Genomic DNA, 2148 nt, shown 5'->3' with positions numbered 1-2148 from the left:
AGAGAGAGAGAGAGAACCATCCATGTAGCTATCTAGAAAAAAATGGGTTGTCACTATGGCACATTGTTTAAACACTGGGGAAGGTGCACCGCAACGAACTTCTCTCTCTCTGGCTCCATTTCTTCCCCTATATTGTTTTACAAATGCTAAGTTCACCTCTCTGAACTAGACAGGAAGTGGACTCTTCTAACCCGGACCACTACTCTAAATCCCTTTGTCTTGAAATATATACAAGTTGTTTGTAGTGGCTACAGCAATTATGTTTTCCTTGGGATGCCAGGCTGTGTGGAGGATCTTCTTGTTGAAGTCTAAGCTGTCGACGCTTATCTCATCCTTCTTCCGTTTGCCACTCGCACAGACTTTGCGGGGTTTCAAAACCGTGCGAGGCTTATTGTTCTCCCGAGAAGCTTCTAACGTGACATCACGCTTGGTGTTCCTATCGAACATTCGGAAGAAGTTGTTATAGGAGCCGGTCATGACGACGCTGTGGAGAAAGAGGAGAAAAAGAGAGGTTGACCTTAAAACCTTCTGCAGCTGGTTGTTTTCATTCCACTGGTGGCACTTTATTTGCACGGATGGTGGGGATGAGGAAGCTACTAGAAAAGTTACACGAATGGGACCTCTTTAATTTATCCAGTCCGTTCGGTTTAAAACATTTGCAATATGTTAGTAATTATGAAATACATGTATAGAAGTAAGATGGAGTATTTTAAATGTTTTTCTTGCAAATATAAAAGCTCCTTTGATTATGTATACTCTGGATTTTTGCGGGGGGAAAAGGCCCAGAGTTGTTAATTTATATACTGCAATTCTTCAGAATTGAAATTACAGATTTAAGAGACGTTGACTACTGACAATTGAATCGAGCAGTTTTTAATCAGGAAAACGAGGGCACAATGATTGTATTTTTCCCTTTCAGTTCCTAATTTCTTCAGACTGAGGTTCTTGCAGGCAGGTAACTAAAAGCAAATACGATACGAAAATAAAAATTTAAAAATCTGCCAATTGGTTTTTATTCTGTTTTAACTGTATCTTTTGTAGGATTTTGACTTTTTATCTGCAAGCTGCACAGAATCACTTTGATAGTGAGATCAGCAGTGCCTAAATTTATTTATATTTTATACATATACTGTGTATGTGTGTGTGTGTGGTAAATGTAGACACTGCTTATCTCACTAAGGCAGAAATATTAGCAATTGTATATGTGAGTTCTGATAGTTTGTTTTTAAAAATATACACTGTTTTATCAAGGTTAGCCTAGCAGCGTAAAGACCATCAGTTACAACCAATGCAGAAATTATTTACTATAGGGAGATAATTGATGCATATCAGGAGAGCATAAACTGTATTTTCAGGAAGATCCAATCCTTAGGATTCCCAGTTGGAAATAATAATAATAATAATAATAATAATAATAATAATAATAATAATAATAATAATAATAATAATAATAATAATAATAATAATAATAATAATAATAATAATAAAAAAAAAAGTTGGAAGGGACCTTGGAGGTCATCGAGTTCATAAGATCAGAAGCATCAGTTGCTACATACAGTATGTAATACTAGGCTAAATGAACCAATTATTTGATCTTGGTAAAGGTTATATAACTGCATTCCATTCTGCCTGGATAACCTAAGATCGGGATTGGTTAATACAATTTCATCTGGAATTCACAAAGCATCAGAGGCCCCAAGCCAAACTTTGAGCAGATCTCCCTGCTTGTTCCACCTTAGTAAGTAAATAAAGATTGAATAAACATAGCAAAAAGGGCGGGGGGAAAAAAAACCCAGTCCCTCACAGACCAAACAATAAGTTTAAACATAAAACAGAAACTGACCCATTTAGATGCTTCACTGGATAAACCAAAATAATAATAAAAAATTATCCAGCTAATTCTTTTATTTGGCTGTACTTTTTCTTTTCAATCATTTTAAACAGGTGATTTAATACCAAAACACAGTGCAAGCTACATAAGCTTTCCACGCAGCCAAGCCTTCTAGATGTTCAGTTGAAAAAAAGTTTTAACTGTCAATTAGTGCAGAGATGCTAAAAGAAAGAAGAAAAAATTGAAACTTGCCTATCCGACCCATTCCAGCAGCACTCAAATTTGTCAAAAATGCAGTCATTTTCGTAGAGCGAACA

The 2148-nt window shown here is 35.8% G+C and overlaps 1 protein-coding gene across 1 annotated transcript in view; it reads right to left on the bottom strand.

The window, feature by feature from the left end:
* Window positions 1-204: 204 nt before the first annotated feature.
* Window positions 205-2148, bottom strand: part of LOC107301738 (serine/threonine-protein phosphatase 2A 55 kDa regulatory subunit B beta isoform-like) — a gene marked incomplete at its 5' end in the record, with an annotated part of 12646 nt that continues 10702 nt past the window's right edge. Inside the window, 2 exons of the mRNA XM_015830924.1 lie at window positions 205-484; window positions 2084-2142. Coding sequence (XP_015686410.1) covers window positions 205-484; window positions 2084-2142 — 339 coding nt within the window. The remainder of the gene's footprint in view (window positions 485-2083; window positions 2143-2148) is intronic.

This window comes from Protobothrops mucrosquamatus, unplaced genomic scaffold, assembly GCF_001527695.2.
Source record: "Protobothrops mucrosquamatus isolate PMUCROS unplaced genomic scaffold, P.Mucros_1.0 scaffold16142, whole genome shotgun sequence".
NCBI lineage: Eukaryota > Metazoa > Chordata > Lepidosauria > Squamata > Viperidae > Protobothrops > Protobothrops mucrosquamatus.
The sequence above is the reverse complement of the archived record's forward strand: the minus strand, read 5'-3'. Positions and strand labels throughout refer to the sequence as shown.